Consider the following 27,109-nt stretch of genomic DNA (forward strand, 5'->3'; position numbering starts at 1 on the left):
ACCCTGGACTATCCTCCATGTATTTCGAACTTTTGAAACCCTGGACCTCGGAAAATCAAAATACCATGACGGTATGGAAGATACAACACCTGCGCCCTTTTTTTTTTCTTTTTCCTTTTTAATACCTAGAACGCGGAATGCCGCCGGCCTTTATAGCGAATATTTATCGTTTTCCTTAACATGAGTCTCTGCTTTGAAATTTGGTGATGTAAACGCCACCGGGGTATATGAGGAGGATGAAGAGAAATTGGAATGATCGGGACCGCAGAAGAGAGAAACCGCGCGGAGAGTGTTTTGGGGGGTTTCGAACGAGGCAGTGCTAGACAAAATCGGAGTCGCTCGACGATGAATCTTCACTACCGCCATCGACGAAATCATCCATGTCGTACTGCATCTCGGCGAGTTTATGGTTCTCAATCGTCAGCTCGACATATCGGCATAGTCCCTGGATGAAGTCGCCGCCGTCAACATCCGGAGACTGTTCGACCGGTGCATCCGACATTGGAACATCGCCATCATCATCGTCTTCCGAACTTGAGTCATCTTCAATATCGCTGGGGGGCTCGGCATAGTTCCGCTTAGTCCTCCACACACTAGACGTAGGCGAGGGGTAGGGATTGACATCTCGAGCAGAGATCCGACTACTTCGACGTCGCGAAATCCCAGATCCTGTGCCCTTATCCTCCTGAAGAGCAGTCTTATCCTCGGTGCGAGTGCTGGGTCTGCGAGGCGGCTGCAGCGAAATCAGCGGCTCTGGCGGCTTGCCTGCGGGCTGAAGAAACACGGCCTCGAGGCGTGCAAGCCACTCACTCCGCATCGTCGCCCGCTTTCGCCAGTCCAGATCAAGCATTGATTTTATGACCAGATATCGCAGATTTAGCAGATTCTTGGCGTCATTAATCAAAGACTGCAAAAACATGACGGCTGCATCATAAGTCCAGGGCCGTATGTGCAGGAGCTCAATATGGCGGATCGAGCGTGGCCAGCGGGGCACCTGGTCCTCCGAGAGCGCAAAGTCGAAAAATGGGTTCGAGCTGTTCGTCTCGGGGTCCTTGAAGTACCCCATGTTAACTTCGAGTTCTTCGAGATTGGGGCAAACATCACGAAGCATGGTCAAGAAGCTGAGGTCCAAGGATTGGTTGTTCCTTAGAGTCAGGCTTCGGAGATTCTTGCCGTGAGTGAGAAGAAACTCGGTGAGATGCGCGGCCTGGAGATTCCAGCAATGGATGATTTCCAAGTGCTTCAAACCGGGCGGCAGATACGAGAGAAACTCTCCATCAACGGCAAAGCATGCTTCGAGTACCAAGTGCTCAAGATTTTTCAAAGGTGTAATAACCTTTGCGCATTCTTGGGCAGACCTCGACCGGGGGTTAGGGCTAGCAAGTTCAAACCCGGTCAGCGGCATGTCATCTGCCGGGTTAGTATATCCTAGAGACGGAAAGTTGACCAAGTGTAGACTCTTCAGGTGTCGCAGCGGGCCTGTTGTGTGCAGTTGTATCAAGGAATCTGGCGTGAGGCTACCCAAGAGCCTCCAGGACCATTTCCAGGACAGCAGCTTGCTCGGTTTCTGAATCATTCCGGGTCGCGTGTCAACGCGGTTCTCCAAGAGATTCCAAAAATCTGGATAATTTCGCCTCGGCATTGACGTGAGGTCACGGTAGGGCGGCTCATCAAGCTCATGGTCGATTGAGAAGTGTCGCAGTCGAGGAAGGTAAATTAACAAGGTTTCAATCATGTAATTGGTGGGGATGAATCGCGGACCAAGATGGAGACTGTGAACCTTGCTGGGATAGTTGAACATGTTGCTGGGTCGGCATAAAGTGGCAACGAATTTCTGCAACTTCGCCTCGGTTGTTATTACCGGGTTGGAATATAGGACCGTGAGCGCCGGTTCGGCGAAGGCCTTGCAGACAGTGGCGGTTTCCAGAAGCCAGCTTCGATTCAGATACCCGGCTTCCGTAGCCGCGTAGCCTAGGACAGCTGCCCAGTGTGGCTGCATGGCTGGTACAATCCAGTTGGGAACAATTTCGTGCTCCTTTGGGACCTCATGGGCGGGCTTGTCAAGAAGGACAAGACTCACATTCCGCTGCGGCCTTTTCGGGGGATTTCGGCGTTTCGCTGTGCGGGTAGACCTACGCAGTCGTCGGCTAGAAGTGGGGTGTTTCGGAGCCGGGGCATTGAAATCGGAATCGGCAGAGTCGTCTCCGTCATCCGAAAGATCTGTGATGTCTGTGGTGTCTAGTGCCGAATCAATCACGTTGGTGGGGTTCTTGCCTCTTCTGGCCCCCGGCTTGCTGATGAGAAAGTGATCATATATCGTTCCAGTGGAACGATTAGAACGTCGACGCCCCATAGCTCCTGCGAGCACTGCTTTCTGGGCACGAGTTCGGGGCCGGCCACTAGTCGGGGAGTCTAACAGTCTCTGCTTCAAGTCACGGCGCGCGATATTACGAATGCGCGACGAGGAGCGAGTCGCCCCGCTTGATGGAGCGCGTGCCATTCTGACCTATCAAGACCAGTGTGCGCATGGGTGAGGCACGTCGTAAACGGGTACGCGCGATGTTGCACTGCAAGACTAGTTAGGACAAGTAGAAAGATGGGTAGGGATGAGTGGGTGGCGGCTGATTGTGGATAAGGATGGCCAGGGCTGACGCATCGTCCTGTACCGTACCTTCAGACTGGTCTTAAGGAACCGGATGGGGACCTCGAGATAAAGAACTGCAGCCTCGGGGGAGAAAATAAAACGAGACAGAAGAAAAGAAGAGAATCGAGTGCAGTCGAGCCGAGAAGGAAAAAAAAAAAAAAAGTTTAAACTAAAAGGGCGCGTGGGTGGATTGAAAAAGATAAAAGTCAAGGCGGTGTTGTGAATGGGATATAGAAGCGAAGCTCAAGGTGCCTTAACCGGGTCACAGCTGAGGACTTGAGGACTTGCACCAGGAACTCGGGTCAGACGAACTTGACTGGAGGAGCTTGACGTGAAGGATGTCGGAGGGAGCTGAGGGGCAACAAATTGCGGGATGGGGGACGAAGTGGGGGGTAGGTATGATGCCTGCTTACAGTTGTTTGCTCTTGCCACCAACCAAGTATCCTCGATTGTGTACTTCTAGCCACGTGACATAGGCGATTTGTCACCAGTCGGGGTACATTCGACATTTGGCAGGTGAGCATTCGATGCTTGGGACAATTTTGTAAGTACTCTAGTTTCATCGATCGCGGTATCAAATGACAATACAAGCAGGCGTACCTGCCTTCCGCTCTTGTCGCAGTTAAGTAGAATTACATGTGTAAACAAATCTGGAGGGTTCATTGATACTACGTCAGTAGACCAGACCAGACTCGAACACCCTTTCTTCTATTCGGGGAATCGGTTACTGCGGGACTGTGCCGTTTATTTCAGGCCGTCTCAAGCAGGTAAACTACAAGGCTGCCAAAATGCTAGCCCCATATTCATCAAGCGTTTTGAATAAGTTTGTTCAATGTCCTGAATTAGACAGATATCAACACGCACTAGAACAAGGAGCCCGGCGTGCATGCCTTTACCACGGTTATGACACTTAGTGCGAACAGGCTCCTCACCTAATATGAGCTCTTGATGTACGAAGTACTTTGCAGACACTTGATCAGCCACAATTCTATGTCGGCAAGGTTAACGCGTAGGATGGGCGTAACCCGACAGAGATTACTTCGGGTATTGTAGAACATTCTGCCTCCTGCCAGGATCCAAAGACTATCGGCGGCGACTACAATCGAAAGAAGGAATACAAAGATATTGCTCCCTTCATGTGGCCATGCCTCGCCAAGATATGCATTAATGCCAAATGAGATCGCCCGTTTAAAGCCATTCCCATACACTTCGTGCGACATTAGGAAGGTACATATATCCTTGTACCCCAGCAGGGTCTGGACCCACCCAGACTATCCTATTTGGGAAAGCCCACGGAGGTACGAAGGTACATGACGAAGTACAAGAATCTGGGCCAGTTCAGCGGCGCGTGCTCGTGCTTGCCAGAGAGAAGGAAGCAGCGGGTGGGTGGGCAGCAAAAACTGGTCTGGCCTCTTGTTGATTTTCGAGAATAGGAGCGACTTCATACGCGTTCTATCTCTCTATTCCTCAGATCAACCTCTTCCAGTTCCAACATCAGCCAACATCTCGCACAACGCCGCGTTCATCTCCGCGGCATATCAACTCAGTCTGCTGAGTCTATAGCCATCAGGAATGTCTGTTCTATGAAATTTTCGTGTTCAAATTATCCTCGCGGGCTTTGCCGTTTACAATTTGACACCTCCCATCCGTGTCGCGCGGCTTTAAGTTTCCGCCATACGCAATCTGCCTTGCGCCTCTCTCGTCCAGTCTCGCTCACACTCGACTGGCTCGCATTGTGAGAGGTTGCAATCTCTATTCTCTCGCTCCATCTCTCTCTCGCGCTCAACGCATATTCCATTCCATCCCATCCTCTTCACCCTCCCTTCGGTCCCCGACTCTGCGAAACTCTTGGAGGATCGAATTATCCAGCAACCACACACACATCTTGGCCATCTTCATCACCAGCTCAGACTCTCTTATTTTTCTTCTCTCTTTCACCTTCGTGCCCTGCAGCAACAGCGGCGAGACAACGACAACAGCAACAAAAACGTGGCTATTTGTTCATTTCCCCTCTCACATAAACTATTACCCCTTTTCTGCTCATGCGATTCATTCAGCTTCATCTTTAAATCCTTCTTTCACGTCTTTTGCCTTTTTTTTTTTTTTTCTCTCTTTTTTATTTCACACCCCTGACTCTCAGTCTCACATTTTCCTGGAACGGAGCCTCGCGAAAGAGAGAGCATTCAGCTATAGTTGCAGTTCTTCTTCTGCCCTTGTGCTGTCACCTTTACTTTCGCTGTTTTCAACTTCGACAATCTCGTGCTCTGTTTCGCCCCCTTATACTTGTCCGTGTCAGCAACTGGATCTACTACCCGCAACTACGGCGTGCGCGTTTATTTCAGCCGAGGAAATCTGGCAAGGCTAAAATCTCAATCTCTTCCACAACACTCCCTCTCTTCGGCCATCCCTCCCCATTCTCATCATCGCATTCCGCTCGACTCGGCCAATCTTTTCTCCCTGGTCCCCCAGACTATGCGTGTCATCAAATCCTATTTGGACTTCGCATCTCATCAAGACTCCCCCGTTTCACACCACGCCACACGTTAATTACCTAGTGTAATCAGTCTGGTGCTTTGTCTTGCGCCTCTCATGCGTCATCTCAAGGATGACATTGGCCAATATCCCCCGGCGCCAGCTGCCCTATCTGCAGCGGAATTGGAACCAAGGCGCCAACGACTGGTCGAGTCCTACCAAACTCAGCAATGGATATGATGGCCATAATGGAGCTGAGCCTGAGAATCGGCCCTCCAAGCGCCCAAGGCTTGCGGAAGATGCGACGCCCGAACTGACGGACACTCCATCGTTGGATGAGGTTCTATTGCCCAAGGTTCCCAGCTCGGCACCTAGGTTCTTACGAGTCGATGTTTTGAAAATTGTTCACAAGGACTTCGAGCGCCGGGTAAAACCTAGTGTCAGCCTTAGCAATCTAGACACGCCGCCGCAGCCCTTGTCCAATTTACTCACGATCAGGGCCTCCTGCAAGATCACCATCCTAGATAACTCGCCGTTGTGCAAGCATGCTCCGCCCGTTCTCTATTGTAATAGCCAGCCCTGCACGATCAAGACTTTCAAGAACCCCGTCGGGAGTTCTCCCATGGCCAGGGTGTACTTGGAACGGCCCTTCTTCGTCCCTGACACGATCCTCAAAATCGTCAAGGAGGATGGCTCATATGATTTGGCCGACAATTACCGACTAGACGTCGAGCTGAGTGCCGCCGATGGAAAGGAGTGGCCGCCACTGGATCTCACGATCCCCCCGGAACGTAACAGCCAGGGTGCGCGGAGATGGGTACTTCTTGCCTGTTTGGTTGACTTGTTCAAGAGATCACGCATGTCTGTGGATCTTTACATGCATCAGTATACACGGGAATGCATTCTCCGCACCAGCTATATCGTCGACATTGATGCACGCTGGTCAGTCGGTTGCGAGCGGCGACCCTCGACTCCTGAGAAGGGTGTTATGTCCTCCATCACTGTAAGCGTTGCTGACTCAAATAACGGCGTTGTCGCAAACGGGACAGACTTGAATGGCGTCCCGACCCCAGAAACTCTGGTGAACGGGGCCTCTAATGCGTCCGTCAACGGATACGCCGGGGAGGGCAGCGAAGAGCCCGAAGGAGACACAACGCCGAACCGAGCCCTACGTACCCGGGAGAATAAGGTCTACAACCTCAAGCTTCTTAGCGATAAAGCCCAAGGAAAAAGCAAGGACAAGGACCGGAGACGCCGAAAACGGGATGATGGTCAGGTCACATATCTCCTTGGTACTGATCAGGCCCCTCTTCAGGTTCCTCTGGACTCGTACGGCTGCCTCGCATGCGGAGTCACACATCAATCGCTTCAAATCTTGCAAATGCATCTCAGTTCGGCTCATCCCGGGTTCGTGTGCGATCTCCGATACTCAAAGGGTGCCTGCCAGTTCCGCGTAACGGATCGAAATGATTGGCTCGCGTCTGACTCCAAGGAGTTCCAGTTCACCAGCGCCACGAAGACTCTGGGCTTCGATACTGCACCGGAGGCCAAAGAAAGGCGGCAACCCGGCGCGCCTCAACCGGCCCCAAACGTTGCGCAAAGACCAACTCAACCCGTAAGTTACACGTCATTTAACCGTTTTCTACATTTTTATTCTGCCTCAATTTTTGGCGGGGACGGAGTGGAGAGGGGGCGTCGGGCAAGGCTTACCCAATGCTCGCCGAGCCTTGGGCCGCATCATGGATCAGCCTACTAAACTCAACCAAATTTACAGAAGCCAGTCGTGAAGAAGCCGAAGAAGAAGGTTCTAGTTCCTCAGACCAAGCAGCCCCTATATGACTCTGTCAGTAGAGCGCTTCTTGAACCTGGAACCGAACTTGTTCCGCCAAAAAGCGACGATAGATGGTGGATCCAGAAACATCGCGACGTTATTTCAGATTTTGTCGATATTGAGCTTCCTGAGAGGGAGTACATCCTCGCTTGGGATAAGTTTGTGCTCCCCAAGCGACTCTCTTCGGAAGGCTTTGTCCCTAAGATTCTACTGGAATTCTTGAGTGCGAAAGCCGCCTGGATCGTGTCCTCGGAGCAACGGGAAGAGGAGTTCTTTAAGCACTTGGCATATTTGCAACTCCGGGACGTTTTGGATCAAAAAACTCTTGACGCAGTAAATCTCATATTGGGTGACGCCCGAGCAGCGAAGGCGGCCAAGGACGCCGAAACGGAATCCCAGGACGACACATCTAGTGACACCTGGAAACGGGAGGAACCATCCTGTGTGATCTGTAAATTACCACCAGTCGGGGTTATTTGCACCCTCGTCTGCTCCAATGCTGTAAGTTTCCGCCCAACCCAGCCCAGCTGTTTTCGGAGCCACCATTCATTCTTTTCCACTGAGCTCAAACGTAATGTGATCATTATGGAGAAGATTCAATACTGAGAAGATATCTAGGATTGCGGCAAATATTTCCACCTTACCTGCATTCAGGATGCGATCAAGATGAAGCCCACAGAAGAAAAGTGGCTCTGCAACGACTGCGTTGACAATGCTCCGGAGACTAGAGATGTTCCAGCACAGGGTGCATAGAGTGCACGGTTGAGAATAGCTCGCCCTCCAAAAGGGCGATATTCGAGGTTCGGATGATACAACGCCGGCGAGACGTTTCATTAGATGTTCATTAGATCTGACTCTTCAACAACAGGATGGGGGAGCAGCGGCGGTGTAGGGCAAAGCCGCGCAAGCAAAACTAACAACAAGAAGGGTGCAAGAAGACCTTGCTTGATGGGTATATAATGCCAGGATTTTTTGTACACTACATCACCAACCTAATTATGGCATGGCACGGCGTTTTACTGCAGACGGGCTCACTTTCTTTTCTCTTCATGGCTTTCAGTCTCAAGAAGGTGGTGGCATCTCCGGTTTACGTTTACATACAAAGCTGAGCGGTATGGGAATCATCGAAGTCCATTGTATACACAGGACCCGGCAACAGCCTTGCGTTCGGGGAGTATATCTGGGGTTTTTTCTTTCACCTTTCTTACCTTTTTTTTTTTTTTTCTTTTTCTCTTCCTTTTGTTCCATTGACATTGTTTTTTCAGTCTCTTTTCCTTTGTACGATTCGACAAACATTTCAGTTCCTTGTTGGATGCGTTTACAATTGTAATGGCGATGAAGGTTGACGTTTTGAAATGCTCTGGGTGTCCTTTGAGCCTTGAGACTCGACTTCACGACGATTCAATTTTTAGAGAACAAAACACGTTGAAGGCCTTTTAATACTGTCAATCGGAATGCGAATCGATGAGTCCGAAACTCCCAATCCAGCCTGGTCTTTCTCCTGGCAATGCAATGTTGTACAATGTTGTACTTAGGAGAACATTGGATCAAGAGCGTTTTGAGGGTGACTGACTAATGAAATTCACTCGGTCCATCCTTGCCACATGTACAATTGTACTTCGGTTGGATGATGCACATGTGTGTGTTTGAAGAGTCTTTTGAGTTAACCCTCTTGTCTTTTGACTAGTTTAATCGGTTTCTGAACTCTCTAGTAACAGAACACGTTTGATAATATAGACGTAAAGAAACGAGGAATACACATAACCTCAATGTTCCCCGTCTATCACGCTCGACAGGCTTGAATGTTGTGTTCTTCATAAATCAGATAACACGCAAAAATTGTATAATCTTGTATTAAGATGTGATAAAAAGGCTGTGAAACGCGAAACAGACGTTCCACACATAGAGTTGAAGCGTCTATATGTAATCCTGTCAAGAATACGTTGAATAGCTCTTGTTCTTCAACTCGGGACTAAGCACGTACGCATTTTCACATGACGAGACTGAGAAGTTTATTCTTGCTTTATTACTATTTACAACTTGGACGTCTTGATAGCCGTTAAACATGTAACATGCGTGCAAAACCACGGAACACCGGGGAGTATGTGTCTAGCCTTATTACTAAAATACACGGATAACCCACCTTTTACTCATTTGATCTTGCAAACGTAGCCCGTGACTACCTAACTGTCCAGGGCGTGTATGCTCTCTACACAACGTGGGTTAAGTATTGTAAGGACAGCTGGGGCAGTGGCTATATAAGACTACTTCCAGTCAAGTGGCGCTGGTCGCGACACGTGGAGCATCTTTGTCGTCATATATCTCAGTTGTAAGTCAAACGTGACAAGTATATATGAGATCAATGCAGAATGATGATATAGAATGCCACTCGTTAGCAATATGTCTCCTCGTTGAGACCACCGGTCATCAGCGAGCCACACATATCCCCATAAATCAGGAACCTAAACACAAACAAGCCAGTGTTGAGAGAGGATTATCGTTTTCAGTTAAACGCCAAATCAAGGAAGTCCATCTTCATAGGTACGTTTTGATATGGCGGGCTACCTGCAATGCTTCACTTAGGCATTGTTGCCCCCGTCTTCTTCATATCTATGCTCGAGGGCTCAGATCGCCCGGAATGTAGCGTGTGAGAATCTTGCTTGCCGTCCTAGCCGCCGTATAGTCGAGAGACTCGATGCATACTGTACATATATAATTCTCAATCGAATTACAGCATCTTTACTCGGCTCGAGCTATTCTCTCCAATATCAGAGAGATAGGTAGGTTACGGGGTGGTTGTGTAGAAAATAACCATTGATATCACTTCCCCCAGCTGAGAATTGGAACGCCCATAGTTCGGCGGGCGGGGAGAAGTTTTTGATGGTTTTATTTTCACGAATATCATATCTCAATATCTATCCTCCGGCGCTATGCTTGCGGTAGGGTAGACCAAATGCATATCCTCACCACTCTCCGCTGGACCCCCCCGGGGTGTTTTGAAGATGTCGACACGCCTCCCCAAGCATGCCGCTACACGTCCGAGTGGTCAAGATGTATTATAGCATGGAAGCGAGAGATCGCCTCCCAGTCTAACATCTAGCCACGAGGGACAAAGTTTCCTTCCCATTACGTCTAACGTTCCGTACTCCTTTGGGACATAGAGCCCTAGGGACGGGGCAGAACTCATCCAAGCAGTGTCCTAGTGCAAGTATCAAGCCATTCCGGAGCACGCGTGTTCTCTATCTCTACATACATACGGTACCAAAGGAGACATGACCATACTGACGAAAATAGTGGTGGGGTTGGAAGAGATGGGACCAGGCATCTAGAATATGATGCGAGACTGCCTGCGCTATATAATATACGGGTGGGGTCTTTTTGGATATTTAAAATTTACCTCGACTCCTCTTTGGGTGTACTCCCAGGCATGGATACATTGAATGAGGTCAGTGGGTTGTCTCTAGGAGCTTATGCTTATATAATTAGTGAGTAGTATTCGAGAAGTTGAAAGTAAACCCCATATCTACGGGGCTGAAATAATGCCCAGTATATTGAGGCATCAGGTTGCCTGTCTTGGGCATGCGGTAAAAGCATGGGATCACGACTGTGGTGAGCCCTGAATGTATCCAGACGACGCCGAGCAAGACATGCCATCCTAATCTCAGGCGACTTGTGATGGCTTGAGTCCGAATGGTGAAAAGGGACAAAGAAAAAGAAAATCCTTCGGGTACTATGGGAGAGGGAATCAAACCGATACGCCAGAGATAGTCATTTCGATATGCTTAGTGGTCAAGTGGCTCGATGTCTCGCTGCTGAATTTCCGGTCATCCTGCCCAGTGATCGATTGATTCGGCCTTGCGTGCTTCAGGGCTAATATATAAATATAATACCGAAATAGTCTCTAACCTCATTCTATGGATGCTGTCCCGCCGCACCTATCCCATGAAATAAAACCATGACAATTCCCACATCTCACAGGGGACGAGCTGAGCCCTGCATAAGTATGCGTCGCGCTGTAGGATAATGAGATATTCTATCAATATTTTTAAGGATGTGTGTGTGTGTGTGTGTGTGCGTGTGTGTGTGTGTGTGTGTGTGCATGTGTGCGTGCGTGCGTGCGTGCGTGTGTGTAGTGGAACATCGGATCATGGCATGGTTGAGGTGGGCTGCCGTACTCTTCTGTCTCTTTGCCTCCATTCCATTTCTCCCCTTCAGTGCACACTTCATCAAGCAGCGTGAAATATAGAAAAGAGTCGAGATCATTTCTTATTTCTATATGAAAGAAAACAACCTATTCCGTCCGTGGTTGACGACGCGGTGGCCTGCCTTGACGCCACGTCCTAGATGATCCCAGAGTGTGGGTGGGAATGATGATGAATACATGGCTCGTAAGTAATTCATTCCAGATGAAAACTGTGGATGGAAAGAGTAAATCCCCAGCTTCGTCACACGGGCATCTAAGAAGCCAGAGGAGATTTAAAGAGTTCATGAGGGAAGGTCAAGCAATCTGTCTCTATGAATGCTGTGCTATAATAACGCCCACAGTCCCTAAAGTACAAATAAAGACAGCATGGAGAGATTGATGCTTCCATATTTTCACCCACACGCCTCAAGTTAACGTAACTCCCCTCATCACCAAGCCAATATGAAAATCCCATCCATCCAGGCGTGGCACACTGAGCTTCTCTCCTCTCAGAACTTATACTTGGTCTCTCTCTTCTTCTCATACCTCTTCTCATCCATCTTTTGCCTCTTCCTCGACTCCTGAGCAATCATATCCTGCAAGTCCTCTTCATAGGACCACTTAGCGCCAATGCCCTCTTCCTTCCTCCCTTCCTCGTACCGCCTCTTCACCTCGTCCTTACTAACACCGCCATGCTGAAGAAGCGCGTCGGGATCCAGTGCCACGTCAATGTCGCCAGGCTTCTTCCTCTTGCGCGTATCGTCTTCCTGTCCGAGCACGGGCATGTGGGCCCGCGCCGCGTTGAGGTCATACGTACGCTCGCTGCCGAAGAAGCCCTCGACGCCACGAGCCGCAGCTTCGGGGATGACGGTGTAGGCGGAGCGCGGGTGCGTCGATTCTTCCGTGTCGATGCCGCGGCGGGATTTGCGAAGATCGAGCTCTCCGGCGATGGAGGTCTCCACCCCGGTGGGTGGATATTCCGTCGGTACGGAGCTGACGAAGCCGCTGGGGGTTTCGAGACCGCTTGGCGTCTCGAGGCCGCCGCCGGGAAGCTCTTCTTCTTCGGATCCCTCCTCCTCGGACTCCTCCTCTGATTCTTCCTCTTCGGACTCTTCGCGTGGTTGAAGTTCGCCCCACAGCGTCCTGTCTATGGGTTCTTCGGCGGTGTATTGGGGCTGTGCCACTGCTTGCGAGGGTTGTACGCCGCCAGGGGCAGCAGCACCATTAGGAGCCGCAAGACCGAACACGTCGCCACCGAATAGAGGTCGGTTGAACTCGTCGACGGGAGGCTTGCCCCATCCACCGGGATGGAAGCCCCATGATCCGCCTGGCGGTGGCGGCGCGTTGAGCCCGGGAATCTTGAGGGTAGGATAGGATGGGGGAGGTCCGAATCGTTGTTGGTTAATTAGCCAGGGTGGCGGCGCGCCTGGAGGCATCCCCAACGCCTCCTTTGTCGCGTCGGTAAGCTCACCGGCCCTAAAGTTCTTATAATCTACCTCGCATTCCTTGCCTTCGTAATATACTTCGCCGAACCTCGTGAGCTCAGGCTTGGTCTGGAAGCGGAAGAAGGCATCGTATAGCTTTTGGTAATCGATATCGAGTTTTCCCATCTTAGGTTGCACCCGTTCTCGCTGCTTCTGCTTGAGGGTTTGTTGGTCTTGCTTCTCCAGCACCGCGTCTCGCATCTCGGTGATGCCGGTCTCGGAAATAAATTGTGGCAGCTTGAAGGGCGGCTTCTCAATACCGCGCTTTGATGAAAGGTATTCTCGTTTGAGGGACCAATGCGTCGGTACAGGCACGACGTTACGCTGGGCCTTGATCTGAACGAGCAAGCGGGGATCTGATGACGACGTATCGTGCCACTCGACGACTTCGGGATTCGGGACGAGGGCCTTGAGTTCCGCGATGGAAAGTTTGGTCAGTTGTTTCCTCTTCTTTTTAGAAAGCTTGGGCGCCGCCTCTTCGTCTTCGCTTGGTATTTCGTCGTCGTCGCCGAAGAACACTTCGCCCTTGTTTCCTGCATTCGCCTCCCTCGTAGCTTCATCTTCACCATCGGCCGTAGCGCCAAATTTCTTGAATATATCCTTGAAGTATGAGATGGACGGATCGTCTATCTCGTCGAGGCTGTCGGGCTCGGGCCCATCTACGACGGTTTGACTGGGCCTCTTGACCTCGACATCGGCGTCCGCCTTCTCTCCCTCCTTGATGGCCTTGGATATCGCGTCCTCGCCATCAGTCGGTATGGCAGGCTTGGTTTCATCGGGAATAGGCTTCTCATCGGCGGCTTTGGCTTTCTTCTGTTCCTTCTTCTTCGCTCGCCGCATCTGGTTCTTCGTCATTTTTTGGGCCATGGCGCCGATGTTGACGTCGGTGACGCGACGCTCTGGAGGTGAAGCTTGGGAGGGGCGGTGATCTGGAGGAGGGTGAAGGCGATAATGACGCGCCGCACAAATCGTTTGGGATCCGGTACTTTCGGTGGCATAACGCGCCTCGGCGGGAAAGGAAAAAGAAACGACGGAGGGGGCAAAAAGAAAGAGGAAAAGCGATCTATCAGTATCAGTCGAGTATCTAGCTGAGGAACTAAACGGCGCGGCTGACGGGTATTCCGATTAGCAAGACGGTTGGTTGGATTGTGTTGGTGATATCGTTGCTTAATTCGGAAGAAGAAGGCTTCTTCCTGGGAACAGTGTTCCCAAACTATCTACTGTTTCGGTAGAGGTTCGGTAGAATCAACCAGGGTCAACCAGCCAATCAGAGCTTGGTTCCCACAGATTGAATTACTTTTTGGTTGGAAATAGCTATTCGAACGGAGCTTGTCGACCTGAAATAAATCGGTCCTTTGCAATTCCAAAATCGCGGGTGCGGGTTTAGCCTTATCGCCTCCGACGCACGAGTTTCCAGCCTGCTCAGCAAATTTGAATGTACCGGGGACGGCGAATAGTTAATCCGCAAGAACTCCCAGTTGGTCTCTGTCATCCCACTTCTCACTCAGCCTTGGCTTCCGCTTCTGCATGTGTCATGCAACTGTACGTACCAAACTCAGCACCGTAGCACAGTGCCGGACTACGGGATGAGTGCTCCGGCGGCACAGTGCCAATCTCTCGACCCACCAATCTGCAGCGTGTCGCAGGCCAGGTTTCTTGTTGGTTGCGCTAAAAATATTGGAAAACCCCACTAATACGAGCCACCCCGGCCCACCCTTCCCACCTTCCCCCCCTGTAGCGTTGCGTGCTTGTGCCTGGGCGTGGTGTTTCGAAGAAGGAAAAGGAGATCGTCACTGTGCTAGCGGGGGGTACGAATCTCGAGGTACTTTACTCGCGTCCAATGTCCTCCCTTGGCCCACCATAAATGTTCAATGCTCACAGCGATCATCAACGTATGCCACATTTATCTATCTCCATTCCCTGATAACGGGCAATTTATCTCTCCTCTTCATCCGATGCGACTATAGACGCTGCAAGAAATAAGGCGATAAGACTGCGTACTATCGCCGTTCACTCGTTCTCTTTGCAGTTCTGCGATTCTTCCCCCAACTTCTTGCCTTCCGTACTATCACGCATTCGTTTCGCCAATTCTCTCTCTTCTTGTCTCAGGCCAATTGGCACCATGCAGCTATAACGAGACCGGCGACATTCCCCATCACTTAACCACCCACCCCCCGACAAAGACATTCCTCCCTCCCCGCTCGCTTGGCTAGTAATTGGAAAAGACGACAAGATGCCTCATTCGACTCTCGACGAAGACCGACAAGTGCCCCTTGGCCGCGTCAAGCAGCCATACAACGATGCAGCCCCTGTCCAAAACGGACTTGAAAAGTTCCCAGATATGGATGCCAGCGATAACTCTACCTTTGAGCCGCTTAACTCGAAGTGGAATCCGCGTCGCGACCCTACGTTTGCCAACGCACCGATGCTCCGCGGCTCTACTCCATCTCATCAAAGGACGAACGGCCACTCTCGTCAAAAGAGCTTGAGCGAGGCCATCCGGACTATTAGAACACGCGGCGGCAGTGTCAGCCAGAATGTCCACGAGATCACAGATGCGTTGAAAGCGCCGGTATCCCCCAAGCTCATTGTATGCGCTTCCCCAAAACAAACAACCGAATGGGCCCTGAGAGACTGCAGAGTGTAGACGCTAACTCCGATCGCGCGATAGTTCTTATGTATCCTCTGGTATACCTCGTCTGTCCTCACAAATACCTCCTCCAAGTCTATTCTCATGAGCTTCGACAAGCCCGCGACCCTAACCATCGTACAATTCGCCTTTGTCTCCTCATATTGCATGTTGTCCTCCGCCCTAGCGTCAACCTTTCCCAAGATAAGAACAGCGATCCCTGCGCTCAAGTATCCCATTCGCCCACCCTCGAGAGATGTTATTAAGACGACCTTGCCTTTGGCGCTCTTCCAGATTGGAGGCCATCTGTTAAGCTCGAACGCGACGTCAAAGATCCCCGTGTCCCTGGTCCATACCATTAAGGGCTTGTCGCCGCTCTTTACGGTCCTTGCCTACCGATTCATCTTCGACATTCGCTACCCGGTTGCCACCTATGTTTCTCTCGTCCCTCTGACTCTAGGTGTTATGCTTGCCTGCTCCGGAAACCGCACGTTCGGCGGCCAGCTCGTCGGCGTTCTCTACGCCCTCCTCGCCGCCCTCATTTTCGTTACCCAGAACATCTTCTCCAAGCGGCTGTTCAACGAAGCAGCCAAGGCTGAGGCCCAAGGGCTCGGTGTCAAGTCCCGCAAACTCGACAAGCTCAATCTCCTTTGCTACTCTTCGGGTCTCGCGTTTATTCTTACGTCACCCATCTGGTTCTGGACTGATGGGATTGTTCTCATCAAAGATTTCCTCCACGACGGCTCGATCGACTTGACTGAGAAGCCCCACAGTTTTGACCATGGCCGTTTATTCCTCGAATTCATCTTCAATGGAACGTTCCACTTTGGCCAGAACATCATTGCCTTCACCCTACTCTCCATGGTCTCCCCTGTGACCTACTCGGTTGCTAGCCTGCTCAAGCGCGTGTTTGTCATCACCGTAACTCTCCTATGGTTCCGAAATCCCACCACATGGATTCAAGGACTCGGTATTGCGCTTACCTTCCTCGGGCTCTACATGTATGACCGCTCGAGCGCTAGCAACAAGGCTGACCGCAAGGCACGAATGATGGCCGATTCTCCTAAGAACGGGCCTATACTGCCTTTGACTGATCGGAAGACTATGTCACCAATCAACGGCGGTCTGCGAGCCCCTTTCTACGGCAATGGCCATACTAACGGGAATCACCTCTACACAAATGGACATTCTAATGGTGACACCTCCAAGAAGTCCGACGATGGGCGAGGTTCTCGACCTAGGGGTCTGAGTAACACGCCGCTTCCTCCGAGGACGAAACAGGAAGATACGTGGCTGGCTGCTGACAGGGCTATTGGCGTTCAATGATTTGATTTCATTGCCGTTGTCATCTTCTATCATATTTTCTTTTCTTCTTCGTACACTTTTTTTGTTTCCCTCTTTTCGTTACGCGCAGAGATTTCTCTGATGTTCGGTTATCTGGGAATCGGGCTATAGGTCCATCTCTCTTTTCTTTTCGCTATCATTACTTTTTCTGCTTCTTTCACTCCTCTTTCCGCCTCTCCCCGGGCCGCTAGCCCCCTTTCAGCCGTGCCGTGCAGCGAGACCTGAGCTTGAGCACGCAGGAACCGATGGTTCAAAGCCACTTCCCACCCAATCCCCCGGAACCGTCCCAAGGGAGCTGGACACATCGGGCAACGGGGCCGGAGCCGGGACGGCGAGAAAAAGAAAGGAGAGAAGGAAAAAGCAAATGAAACCACACTAAAACTAAAGACAAAAGAGGGATTACATTGTATAGATATAGAGACGGTTATCATTATCATCATCAATCATGGCGGTTGGAACTCGGCGTTATAAAATCTTTTCTATCACATTTTTTTTTTTTTTTTTCGTTTCCTTTCTTCTTTATTCTGTTTTTGACAGAGGAATCGGCTGTTTTATACTCTTTGAATCTTGGGATTCCGAGTTTGCTTTGTTCGTCATTGTCGGAGGACCTCCGGAACCAGAGCTCTTGCGTTTTCATGTTTGGTTTGGTGGAATAGTTGTACGCGTTTGAAGTCAACGAACGAATATTTTGGGATTTGCTTTCTTTTCTTCAGCTGGGAAGATTGATGAGTGCTTTTTTTTTTTTCGAAATGGTGTTCATCAAGGCATTTATCATGTATGACTTGGCTAGGAAAAGCCAAGAGCAAGCTTCAAGCTTTCTTCTCAGCTCTGTGAATAGATGCTGGAATTCTTCGGGCTGATTGTGACCTGAAATAGAAGTGCTTTTTTTTGCCCCGTTGCTTCGGGTGTCGCTTGCTATCGTATATGTTTCCTTCGTGATGTTTGTGGTGTACGATGAATATCTCGCTGGCATCTAGGTGAGATGGTAGGATGGGTACAAATGATTACGCAGGTTATTACGTGGCACAACAGATACTTCATCCCGTCCGTCGAATGCAGTATCCCCTTCTTCTATTCCACAAGCCAATCCTCCACCTCAATACCCACACTCCTCCCCAAGGCCCTCACAGCTTCCCACGAAACGTTAATCCTCCACCTCGCCCCCCTATCCATCATATCCCCCCCAATACCAACCCTAATAAGCAACCTCAAACTCGCCAAGGTTGCAAGTGCAACGCCCACGTCCGCGTCAATAGGCAATGCAGAAGTCCCATCGGCCCCAACAGCGCCGCCCTCGCTAGCGGCCCACTCGGAGCTTAGAGCCACGAAGATGGCCATCATGCGCTCTACGACGAACGAGTGCGCGCCGAGGAGCTTCCGCGCAATCTTGCGGTGTCTTCCGCGTCCTGCGCCGGCCGAGCGGGGGCCGGTGGATGCGACACCACCTCTACGCCGGCGTTTTCCGTAGTTGTGGGTCGAGAACACAGTTATGTCGTGGCGGGCCGGGTTATGAGATGCGAGGTAGGCGGCGAGGAGAAGCAGACGGGCGACGGTGGGTAGTAAGGTAGCTAGGTCCGTAGAAGAGTCTCTTTCTTTGGATAGCGGTAGAGAAGGAGGCGCCGACTTAGAGGCGATGCTAGATACGATGCTCGGATTGAGCAGGGATTCGTCCTGGAAATGAACGCGCGAGGCGATGAGGAGCTTGGAGAACTCCTTGGGTGAGTGCGTCCCCGCTTGTACCGGGGCGATGAATCGCGGCCACAGAGCGTGGCAGCTGTGTCGGAAGGAAGGGAGGGTGCGGGAGGCAGCTTTCGTGAGGGAGTCATGGACGGCTCCGCAGAGGCGGCGCCAGAGTTCAGTGGTTTCTTGGGCGGTTGCGTTGGGGATCGGGGGAGGGGTTTCGAGGGAGAGGATTTTTACGAATTCATGTTTTTTGTAGTTGGGGAACTCGAGGAAAGATCCGATGACCGTGCGGAGGTAGGCAGGTGGGGGGGAGGTGACGATGAAAACGCATGTTAGACATGGTATCTAGACCACGGGAGCGTTGTGTTAGCAGCGCACGTCATGCAAAGGAGAAGAAAAAAAAAAAAAAAAAAAAAAAAAAAAAAAAAAAGAAAAAAAAAAAAAAAAAAAAAAAAAAAAAAAGAAGACCTCACTATCTCGCTCAATCTGGCCAGAGCAGGCAGTAGTGTAGGCGGTGCCTCCCTCTGGTCATCAATGCCGTCGAACACGAGCGCGAAACGCCATCTCTCCTCTCGGGGAGGGTCCTTGAGCATCTTCGACAGCTCAATGACGAGCTGCGAAAGATTTTCGCATCTCTTCGGTGTATCTGGCCAGTTTATCGCCTGCGCCACGGCGTCTACGGTAGTTTCGAAGAGGTGCCGTCCCGTTATGCATCGTGCAGATTTCACGACGGCGTAGTGGATCGTCGAGTCGTCGTGGTTGGTGTTGGAGAGTTTCTCGAGGAGGGATTCCGCTATGGCCGACTTTCCGGTCGCTTTTGTTCCGTATAACACTAAGTTCTTACACGGGGCGCAATTGGGCTGCGGAGGAAACTCTATCAGCTTGTGTTCGAAGGGGAGTGCGAAGGGCGTCCAAGGGGAGAAAGAGCTCTACCATACACTTAAAAGTGTGGTGAGGGCGCGGATTTGTGGCTCTCGACACGGGAAGTGGTTGGTGAGGGTAGATATCACCAGCTCCTCCGGTAATTCGAATATTGACGCCATTTCCGGAGGGATGGCTCTAGGGAATATAGCTTGAAATGGGTGTATTCAGACCTTATCGAGACCCTCGTCTTCGCGAATCTGACGCGCCGTCAAGTGACGATGAAGCTGAGGTTGCCATTGATTAGGTAATCTCACCTCCCGCAACGGTCAGAAGGTGCGATGCAGTTGTCCTCTGTCCCGCGCTATCTTGCCTGGCTCTGAAAATCGCCGAAAATCAATTTACCGACTCCGCCCGCCGCATCGGTCTCCGTCTAAACCGCCTCGTCCTCGGGCCCAGAGAAGATCGATTGAGGGGCTGCGTCAGCGTCAGAATGCCCTCGTATTGCGTCGTATTCAGTGAGCACCGTGTTGTCCCAGACCTTTGCCCACGCATCTGATGCCATTTGATGCCGGACCCATGTTTAAGCTTCAATCATGTCCCAGGAGCTAAATCTTGGTGTCTTGGCCGACTCTAGGAGCCCTAAAATATAATCCATCAAATCCTGAAGTAACCCGAACTCGATTCATTGCCCCAACTGATACCCTCGATCCGTTCCTGATATCTTCCGCGTATACCTCCATTTTCAGCGTGTTCCCCTCACCGGTTTTCCTTTTTTTTTTCCCCCCATCTTCGCATTCGCATTCGCAAGTTATGCGATCTCCCATTTCTCCTGCATGAGCGGTGCCACCAACACAAACAAAAGAACCCCGCCATCGTCTAACCGAAACCGAAAACAATAACTACAAATATGGACCCGAACGACATGATCTCCCCCGACGAGTCGAACGATAACCCCCAGATACCCAAACCATACCATTCCAAGCGACCTCATCGCAAGTCCCGGACGGGATGCAGGACCTGCAAGGCACGCAAGGTCAAATGCGATGAAGGCCGCCCCTCCTGCCGCAACTGCACCCTCCGTCGAACCATCTGTGTATACACCAAAGCTCCTCCCACGCCGCCCACCTCGTCTCCTTCTCAAACTTCTCCTACTCCGTCCGTCGCCGCGGGGACATCGCGAAGTGAATCTCCCACCACATTACCGCACGACAATGGCGTTCTTCCCTTGGCGCTATCCGTGCCGCAGAGTCCGCAGTTCCGGCCAAACGCATTCGATAATGAAGACATGAAGCTACTCTGGTGGTACTCGACTTTTGCCTTCTCGAGCTTCTCGATCGGTTCGCCCGGGCAACCTAGTTCAGTGAGCAGAATCCTGCAGGTCAATATACCGCAACTGGCACTCCAGAACCGCTTCCTCATGGATATCGTCCTGAGCCTGTCGGCGTGCCACATGCAGACGACCAACCAGGATATATCCCCGTCGAGAGCTGCTGCGTACCGCGCGAGAGCCTTGGAAGGATATCGACGTGCGGTTACGGAAATGAAGCCAGAGTCACGTCCGGGAATACTCGCAGGCTCCCTTCTCTTGACGGCCGTTGCGTCCCAATCGTTTCGGGAAGAGGATACGAAAGAGCTATACATACTCGACTGGATAACAGTATGGAGAGGAATTGGCATCTTTCTTCAGATGTCAGCCGGGGATAAATCCTCTCACGGCGGGGTGAGAGACGTGTTCTTCCGCCCAGTTTTAGACCTGGCGGTGGCAGCCAATTATATACCCCACGAGTTGACGGAGTTGATAGCCTCCATTCCCGAAGACGACGACGAGTATCCTCTCATCGAATATCACGAGCTCACACTCAAATTCCTCGGTGCCCTTTACGCCGAGCTACTGAACGGCCTAACGCCCATAACGATACTCCTGATCACAACATGGGTCACATACCTCCCACAGCCCACAGTCATCGCCATGAGGGCAAAGAAACCACGCGCACTAATCCTCCTCGCGCACTACCTCGCCTTCGTCAAGCTCCTCCGTATCTGGTGGTTAGAGGGCATCACGGACCGTGAGATCCCAGGGATTGTAAGGGCCGTGGGGCCCGAGTGGGCGGATGCCGAGGCACTCCGTGTTCCGCGTCTAGCTACGAAATTGACGGACAAGCTCGAGCTCGCTAGGTTGCTACTAAACGATCCCGAATGGGAGTTTCCGTCGGTATCGATGGAGGCTGTCCATCGAGATGGTGAGATTTTTGGATATCCGTCGTTGATGAGCATGAAGTCGCTCCCGCTTCCGCAGAGGCCGCGGGTCGCGTTGCCGGAGAATGACTGTGCCGATGAGTTTGCGGACTGCCCACCCTTGTGATGGATAGGCGTCTTTTGGTCTGATGTTCCTATATCGAAAGGGAGGGAAACGCAAAAGAGGTCCGGCAAGATGCTTAGGAAGGGTTCTGGGAGTCGTAATCAACGATGACATGGAGTCCTCGAGTTTAATATTGTTTCTTTGTCCAGGCCAAAGTGCCTCGGGGGGGGAGGGGGAGTTCTTTGCGTCACGGGTGCCAAAATAGTATTGTCGAAGATGGAAGACCAGCCCCAAGGCTTTGCTTGTATGTAATATATATTGGATACTACACGAACGAATACCCAGCTTGATATTTCACACTTACAACCACCTTCTCTCCCTCAGCACACACTCCTCATCATCGGGCCTACTCATACTGTTTCTTACAACCCAAACCACTCCTCACTGGCCGTCAAGTTCGACGGCACTGAATGCCCCACACCAACCGCCCAAATCCCCTGCACGCCCTCCCCAAAATTCTGCGTCACATAGTTCGCCTGCGGATAATTCTGAATCTCCTCTACAGGCTTCTCGGGCAGCCCGAAGACGTTGGTCCACTGCTTGATGGTCTCTTGGTAGTTGTTAGAGCTGAGGGTGGTGTCGACGCTGCCGTGCCAGATCTGCATGCGCGGGCGAGGGCCGTCGTAGTCCGGGTACATGGCGCGGACGACGTCGCCCCACTGCTCGGCGGAGGCGTGGGATTGGCCGCCGGAGCAGGTGTTGTTCCATTGGGCGACGCCGCCGGAGGCGGAGACGAAGCAGCCGGCTGGGACGCCGGAGTAGAGGGATACGGCTTTGATGATGTCTGGGTAGGTTGCGGCGAGGACGTTGGACATCATAGCTGGAAGGTGGGTTGGTTGTTAGGACTGTCTGAGGAAGAAAAAAAAGAGAGAGGGAGAGTGAGAGAAAGAAAAGAAGGGCTCTCACCTCCAGAGCTACCACCCGTAACGAAAACACGATCCTTGTCGATCTTGTACGTCTCGATAGCATGCTTGATCATGTTGCCGATGGCAGTGGAATCACCCCCGCCGTCGCGCACGAGAGATTGCCGGCTCGACACGTCCCAGCATTCGGTGGAGCTGCTGGGCCAGACGGTGATGTAGCCCTTACGGTCCGAGCCCTGGTGCCAGGGAATTTTGGCATTTTGGAAGTAGTTCTGGGCGGAGGATTGGCAGGAGTGGATGGCGACGACGAGGGGAGGGTTCTCGACGACGTTGTCCGGGACGTAGACCCACCTGTTCGACAACAAGCTTAGGTTAGCAATTGATACTAATCCAGTTTCGTAGGTTAAGTAGAATAGAGAAGAAGGATAGCGAGGTGAAACGAATCGCCGAGAGAGAAAAGGGCCATTCATCACTTACATAGTAGCCCGAGACTGAGGAGCAGCAGGATAAGTGACCTGCTGCAACTGGGCGGCCATGGCCACGGAGGCCAGAAGACCAGCAACAATAGTATGGAACAGCATTTGAAGCGGCCAAGGGTACTCGAATCCTCACAATAGTATAAGTGACGAAGCTGTTAAGCCCAGGAACGTGTGTGTATATGAGCACAGGATGCCAAGACGAAGGGCTCAAGCTCGCCTACTTATACGCCAACCCAAATATCTTCCCAATATATAAACCCTTCGCCAGCCCAAACTCCTTGTTTCCTCCGTCTCTCTCCCCTTTCATGTCGCCTCATATAGCTTTTCCGCTAAAGGTAAGATTGTTCTTCCCAAGGCTCACCCCCGCATATATCAACCCGAGACTCGGAGAATTCATCTATTCACAATATATCCAGCCATTGCCCCCTTCGGCATTCTACCGCCGCATGGAGAAAGACGTCCAGTTCCTCTCCGAACCCTAATAAGTTTATTCCACCTCTCACCGTCGCTCCCGCTCCCGCTTTGATCGTTTATTTTCACCTTGAGCCCTTTTTTACTCGTTTTCAGTCTCCCTTGCTCATAGGCTTAGAGGAGGGTTTTCTTCGGCAGCCCTATTGAACCAGGTTCGAGGAGAACTTTCACCCATCGGTAGGGCTAAGACTAATTTGCAGCCATTGAGGGTAATAGCAGTGACCAAGATGTGAACAGGAAGAAAATAGGAACAGACGGCCAAAAGGGTGTAAAACGTACAGGTTCCCGGCTAAGTCAATTACTCGTCAACAAAGTAATCAACGAGAGGGGAACACATCATATCGGGATCTTCTCTGCGTATATATGCGATCCAGTGAGGTGTTTAGGCGAGCTGGAAATTGGAATCACTAGATCGCCGGGACACTGCCGTTATATCCGAATAGGACATCGACGGGAAACTGCGAATGTGTATACGAGAATCCTCATTTCGAATAACAATGACCGGTGTTCAACCGGGCTACGATAGCGGAATTGGCGTAATGAGATGTTGTGTGCAGACTTGGCTCTCAAAGATGCCAAATCCCATCCATCAACAGTCGAAGGCTGGTCACCGATACTCACGGATAGAGAGTTCGGATGAGAGATCATAATCGAATAAGGGTCGACCTGGGAAAATCCCTAGACTTGTTATTTACTTTGACGCCATCTTTCACAACCCCAGGGGAAGAGGTATATAAAATGAAATGGGAGCATCACTCTCCACTCAGTTGAGCGACGTCATCACTTCGGTCACCAACTTACCGGAGAACTTGGCTACTACGAATCAGTCATGGAGAAGAAAAAAATTTACAGAGGAAATACGATGGAACAATTGTAGAGCAAATATTCATTGATATCTTTGGTACACAGCTCTCACAAATGAAAGGCTTGATTGAGCTTAGAACCCACACCCGGGAACCTCGGTCTTTAAATACTTCTATACACAGGTCCTTCGTAAAAAACAAACCCGACGTCCGTCCCCAGATGCGTCTTCCTTTTTCACCTATTTACCATCTCCCCGCACCCTTTAGTTCTTCTCCAGCTCCGCAAGAATCTTCGCGGCCTTCTCCTTGACGGACGCGAAGTCGCCAACCATGTAGAAGGCGTTCTCGGGAAGGGCGTCACCCTCACCGTTAAGGATGGCTTTGAAGGACGCGATGGTGTCCTTAAGGTCGACGAGCTTACCCTCGATACCAGTGAAGACCTCGGCGACAGTGAAGGGCTGGCTAAGGAAACGCTGGATCTTACGGGCACGCTCGACGGTGAGCTTGTCGGCTTCGGAAAGTTCGTCCATACCAAGAATGGCAATGATATCCTGGAGAGACTTGTACTCCTGGAGAATCTGCTGGACACGGGTGGCAATCTCGTAGTGCTCGTCACCGACGATACGGGGGTCGAGCATACGGGACTTGGAATCAAGAGGGTCGACGGCGGGGTAGATACCCAACTCGGAGATACCACGAGACAACACAGTGGTGGCGTCCAAGTGAGCGAAGGTAGTGGCGGGGGCGGGATCAGTCAAGTCGTCAGCGGGCACGTACACGGCCTGGACGGAGGTAATCGAACCCTTCTTGGTGGTGGTAATACGTTCCTGCATGGCACCCATGTCTACGGCGAGAGTGGGCTGGTAACCGACGGCAGAGGGAATACGACCGAGAAGGGCAGACACCTCGGAACCGGCCTGAGTGAATCGGAAAATGTTGTCAATGAAGAGAAGCACTATTGTCATTGTTGTTAGCATCGATACGCGTCAAACATCGGACATCCGCGGCTTCAAGTCGACGGCAGAAATTGCCGCAAACTTTGACCCCGGCCCTACAAACGGTGTCTCTACCAACGGAGGCGTGGATTTGTAGGGGGTTGGTGGCAAAGAAGATAATAAAAACGATATAACTTACCATCCTGACCCTCCTCATCACGGAAGTACTCGGCAACGGTAAGACCAGTAAGAGCGACACGGGCACGGGCACCAGGGGGCTCGTTCATCTGACCGAAGACAAGCGCGACCTTGGACTCGCCATCAAGCTGAATGACGGAGGTTTCCTGCATTTCGTGGTACAGATCGTTACCCTCACGGGTACGCTCACCGACACCAGTGAAGACAGAGTAACCACCGTGGGCCTTGGCAATGTTGTTGATAAGCTCCTGAATGAACACAGTCTTACCGACACCAGCACCACCGAAGAGACCAATCTTTCCACCACGAGCGTAGGGGGCGAGGAGATCGACGACCTTGATACCAGTGACGAGAATCTCGGCGGTGGTGGACTGGTCGGTGAACTCGGGAGCCTCGGCGTGAATGGGACGCCTCTTCTCAGACTTGATGGGGCCACGCTCGTCAATCGGGTCACCGGTGACGTTCATGATACGGCCAAGAGTGGCAGGGCCGACGGGAATGGTGATGGGAGCACCAGTGTCGAGAGCGCTGGCGCCTCGGACAAGACCCTCGGTACCTGAGACGGATCAGTTTATGTCGCGCGAATTTTTTTTCCCGATTCGCGATAGCGTATCCGAGATCCATCGTCATCTTTGAGATGAAAAAAATTAGGCTGAGGGATTAGAAGAACTTACCGTCCATGGCAATGCAGCGGACAACATTCTCGCCAAGATGTTGCTGTGGGAAAATTGTTAGTTGAATGAGTCCATTGAGCGAATTGGTAGTCGTGGCTGGTTGGCACGTACCGACACCTCAAGAACTAGCTTCTGGCCATTGTTGTCGGTCTCGAGGGCATTAAGAATGGGGGGGAGCTTGGCAGTGTCGAACTTGACTGTTCACAATCAATTAGATTCGCTTCTTTGATGGTTATTCAATTGAATTGGATGTTCTGAGACGAACCATCGACGACGGCACCGATGACCTGAAAGATTTGTTGTTGTCAGCAAATTTGTCCCGAGAGCCCGAGGTCGGGGTAACGGCAAAGGGAGCAACCAAAAAATGATGAGAAAAAGAGTCAGGAAAAAAGACGACGCGAAACTCACCTGGTGAATCTTGCCATTGCCAACGCTGGCAGTGCTGGCCCACCTGTTGGTAACAGGATATCGAAGATGTGATGGCCTGAGGGCGCTGCGAGGAGTGAGGGCAGGCCGAGCTGCGCGGGCAAAGGAGGAAAGGCCGCTGCAAAGACGACGGGAAAATTGCGAGTCAGCCTCAATTGGGTGCAATCGACACGTAGAAGCATCGAGAAATGCATCTAGATGTTGCTACTTACCTCTTGAACATCTTGACAGATGACCGAGAGCGATTGCGGATGGGAGCGGAGAGGTGAAGGTTTGATGTTGACGGAGGACTTGAGGGATTGAGCAGATTCTTTGCTTCAGATTTCACGGGCGCTTCAAGTTAGGAAGCTTTCCGACTTCATCACGTGATTGAATAGCCGAGATTTGCTAGCCGTTGCCTGTTTGGGTGGAAAGTTTTTTGCCGACTATTCGCCGGTCTCCGGGACATCCTTGGCTGTTGAGATACAGTGCTAATGCGAGGGATATACATACTGTTTTTATTTCAAAAGGGGGATCGACCAAAACCTGAGCCGAGCTTCAGTGAGACTCCATGGCTCTCTTGTTCAAACATAACGTTCAGCGACTTGTACTCCGTACTGAGATTAGCTTGTGCTCTCACACGGAGCTTGCGATGCGCTGTAACATAATTTTATTCCACTTGATTTTCAACCTTGATTTCCCTATGCTCTTGAACTTCCATGTATAATAAATAATAGCTTCACCTGAGCTAGCTACGTATATGAGCTTTTCTTCTTCTTTTTTGTCTT

General features: G+C 51.3%; 5 protein-coding genes and 3 pseudogenes across 5 annotated transcripts; 3 read left to right on the forward strand and 5 right to left on the reverse strand.

Annotated features, from left to right (window-relative positions):
- Positions 1–319: 319 nt before the first annotated feature.
- Positions 320–2,500, reverse strand: SAPIO_CDS2817 (annotated as a pseudogene; the record flags this gene model as incomplete).
- A 2,749-nt stretch (positions 2,501–5,249) lies between these two features.
- Positions 5,250–7,700, forward strand: SAPIO_CDS2818 (uncharacterized protein; the record flags this gene model as incomplete). The annotated part of the gene is made up of 3 exons (XM_016785744.1): positions 5,250–6,731; positions 6,891–7,448; positions 7,566–7,700. The coding sequence occupies 3 exons, from the start codon at positions 5,250–5,252 to the stop codon at positions 7,698–7,700; spliced, it is 2,175 nt and encodes a 724-aa protein (XP_016644526.1).
- A 3,939-nt stretch (positions 7,701–11,639) lies between these two features.
- Positions 11,640–13,481, reverse strand: SAPIO_CDS2819 (annotated as a pseudogene; the record flags this gene model as incomplete).
- Positions 13,482–14,847: 1,366 nt separating this feature from the next.
- Positions 14,848–16,569, forward strand: SAPIO_CDS2820 (Uncharacterized protein; the record flags this gene model as incomplete). The annotated part of the gene is made up of 2 exons (XM_016785745.1): positions 14,848–15,204; positions 15,286–16,569. The coding sequence occupies 2 exons, from the start codon at positions 14,848–14,850 to the stop codon at positions 16,567–16,569; spliced, it is 1,641 nt and encodes a 546-aa protein (XP_016644527.1).
- A 1,089-nt stretch (positions 16,570–17,658) lies between these two features.
- Positions 17,659–19,313, reverse strand: SAPIO_CDS2821 (Uncharacterized protein; the record flags this gene model as incomplete). The annotated part of the gene is made up of 3 exons (XM_016785746.1): positions 17,659–18,615; positions 18,744–19,130; positions 19,209–19,313. 3 exons carry the CDS (start codon positions 19,311–19,313, stop codon positions 17,659–17,661), a joined length of 1,449 nt encoding a protein of 482 aa, XP_016644528.1.
- Positions 19,314–20,041: 728 nt separating this feature from the next.
- Positions 20,042–21,496, forward strand: SAPIO_CDS2822 (annotated as a pseudogene; the record flags this gene model as incomplete).
- A 359-nt stretch (positions 21,497–21,855) lies between these two features.
- Positions 21,856–22,937, reverse strand: SAPIO_CDS2823 (Acetylxylan esterase A; the record flags this gene model as incomplete). The annotated part of the gene is made up of 3 exons (XM_016785747.1): positions 21,856–22,313; positions 22,400–22,707; positions 22,834–22,937. 3 exons carry the CDS (start codon positions 22,935–22,937, stop codon positions 21,856–21,858), a joined length of 870 nt encoding a protein of 289 aa, XP_016644529.1.
- A 1,435-nt stretch (positions 22,938–24,372) lies between these two features.
- On the reverse strand, positions 24,373–26,565 carry SAPIO_CDS2824 (Sodium-transporting two-sector ATPase; the record flags this gene model as incomplete). The annotated part of the gene is made up of 7 exons (XM_016785748.1): positions 24,373–25,064; positions 25,244–25,798; positions 25,917–25,959; positions 26,028–26,113; positions 26,182–26,203; positions 26,325–26,460; positions 26,555–26,565. 7 exons carry the CDS (start codon positions 26,563–26,565, stop codon positions 24,373–24,375), a joined length of 1,545 nt encoding a protein of 514 aa, XP_016644530.1.
- Between the last annotated feature and the right edge of the window lie 544 nt (positions 26,566–27,109).

The sequence above is a fragment of the Scedosporium apiospermum genome (genome assembly GCF_000732125.1).
Source record: "Scedosporium apiospermum strain IHEM 14462 chromosome Unknown SEQ_SAPIO_0087, whole genome shotgun sequence".
Classification (NCBI taxonomy): Eukaryota; Fungi; Ascomycota; class Sordariomycetes; order Microascales; family Microascaceae; genus Scedosporium; species Scedosporium apiospermum.